This window comes from Carlito syrichta, unplaced genomic scaffold, assembly GCF_000164805.1.
Source record: "Carlito syrichta isolate Samal-C Ts95f unplaced genomic scaffold, Tarsius_syrichta-2.0.1 Scaffold104744, whole genome shotgun sequence".
NCBI lineage: Eukaryota > Metazoa > Chordata > Mammalia > Primates > Tarsiidae > Carlito > Carlito syrichta.
This window is the reverse complement of record NW_007048840.1, coordinates 102,773-104,850: the sequence shown is the minus strand read 5'-3', so window position 1 is coordinate 104,850 and position 2,078 is coordinate 102,773. Positions and strand designations below refer to the sequence as shown.

The 2,078-nt window shown below is 69.9% G+C and overlaps 1 protein-coding gene across 1 annotated transcript in view; it reads right to left on the bottom strand.

The window, feature by feature from the left end:
- The window catches only part of CNNM2 (cyclin and CBS domain divalent metal cation transport mediator 2), a 105,980-nt gene that overhangs the window by 1,136 nt on the left and 102,766 nt on the right, over positions 1–2,078 (bottom strand). The window contains exons 7-8 of the mRNA XM_008065968.1: positions 819–1,000; positions 5–188 (exon numbers count right to left, since the gene is read on the bottom strand). Coding sequence (XP_008064159.1) covers positions 5–188; positions 819–1,000 — 366 coding nt within the window. The remainder of the gene's footprint in view (positions 1–4; positions 189–818; positions 1,001–2,078) is intronic.

Below are 2,078 nucleotides of genomic sequence, written 5' to 3'. Positions count from 1 at the left end.
AGGCTGTGGTTGGCCTTGCCGTGCGCCACGCAGTTCTGCTCGTTGAGCAGGTTGGCCGTCTCGTCCGGCAACCCGTCGTGCAGCTCCGTGAGAGTCAGTTCGAGCTTAGTGTTTTCGCTGTCCGAAGACTGTGGTGTTCTGTCCATCCGGGAGGCCATCACAGCATTTTGGTACTGCTGTCGCGAGATCTGGGCGGGAGGCGGCACAGAAAACAAACCGAGACAACGCTTACTCTTGGGCCCGGCCTGCAGGCGCCGCGCGTGAGGCCCCCAGGGCCCACGGGGCTTCTCCGGGAAGTCGCCCTCGAGCGCTCGCCGGCCGCGTCTAAGTTCAGGTCACCGCTGGTGAGCTGTCGGGTCTGCCCGGTGCGGCCCCTTCCCGGTCTGGCCTCAAAAACGGCCGACCAGAAAGCAAGTCGGCTTCCGCCAGCCAAACCTGGCTTGTTCTCCAGAAGTCGTCTTGTGCCAGACGAGAAGGGCCGGAACCAGGGCAGAAGGGGGCCCAGGGGGCGCCGCAGCAACCCTCCGAGGGCATCGCCCCATCCTCCTGCCGGGGCGCCCGAGACCGCGAGCCGGGCGCGCCGGAACGGCTGGTCTCTCCTGGCACACCGGCCCGCTCCCTGAGAGCTGCGTCTCCTCCACAGCTCACCCAACAGAACCGAGGCCCACATCCCAGCCTGTGTCGGGGCGGACGGCACAGGGCCACCGGACGGCGGCGGGGCCTGGGCGAGGACAAGCGGGTGACCCAGGGTCGGGAGGCCATGGGACACGCGCTGCTTCCGCGGCAACTGCCGCGGGGCCTGCCAGGCCACCCCTCACCTTGACAAACTGCAGATCGGAAAGGGCGCGCACAGAATAGTCCGGAACGTAGACGTGCAGGAAGGAGTTGAGCTGGTTGTTTCCACTCCCCAGCGGCGGCGTCACTGCGTCCACGCGGTCACTGCGGCTGAGGGAGTCCGAGTGGTTCAAGCCGCAGGGGCGAGGAGGGGACTTGCTTTCGCCTGGAGGGGGAGAACAGACCCTGGGGAGTGAGGCTGCCGCAGCTACAGCCCGCTCTCTCTCCCGGATGGAAGGAACAAATGCCAACAGCCCAGCCGACGGCCCCTCGGGTGGGCTCGACCGCCCAGCTGCTTGGCCCAGCCGACAGGACCCCAGCCCCCCCCCACGGACCTCGGCGGGAGGCCAGGCAAGGCCAGGAGGTGGAAGCGACTCGACGCCAACGTCGCATGCAGAGGCTGCGCTGCAGAGCAGAAGCGAAGCCCTGGAGCCCCACAGACCGCGTGCGCCTTCAAGGGACCCAGAGTCTGCCGTCTGCTCCCACCACACCCTCCAGACAAGCCCAGTAGCTTCGCCCCTGACCCCAGTGAGATCCCCCGGCACCATCAGGCAGCGCAAGCGGGTCTCTGGAGCTCAAAGAGGAGCCCGGCCGCGGCAGGCCCAGGGCGCCCTCTCCCGGAGGCAGCGTGGGAAGCCCCCGCTGGCTTCCAGAAGACCTCGCTCCGACGCCGCCCCCGCCTCGTTTGCCTTCTGGCCACCTGCTGCAGGCGCGCTCGCGGCGCGGCCAGCCCTGAGGGCGTGACGTCCCGGGACGGAGGCCGGAGGGGACGGAGGCTCCGTGCTGCCCTGGGCGTCCTCGGTCCAGGTGGGTCCTGCCTCCGGCTGCCTGAGCGTCTGTTGTCCACCTCAGGCCGCCTCCCCCGGGGCCCTCCGCAGGGGCGTGGGGAGAGCCGAGTCGCCCGAGTCTCCTCGTCCCGCCCCAGCCCCGGTGGGCAAACAGCCTCTCAGTCCCGGATGGCGGCCTCACGCTCCCCTGCACCCGTCACGCCCGGGCCGTCTCCACAGGGCCCGTCTGAGCCCTTCTTCCGAGGGCGAGGCAGAGGCATGGCTCGCCAGAGGCTCTTCGCGCGGAATGAACCCCCGAGTGGGAGCCGCTGGGTCACGCTCTGGCCCCTCAGCCTCATCTGGCCCGGCAGAGTGTGCCCGCCTCTGTGGGCCGGTGGAGGCCAGCGCGAGGGACTCTCGCGGCCCCGGGGAGGCCCACTGCCGGCCACGCGGCCTCGTGTCCCCCTGCAAGCCCCA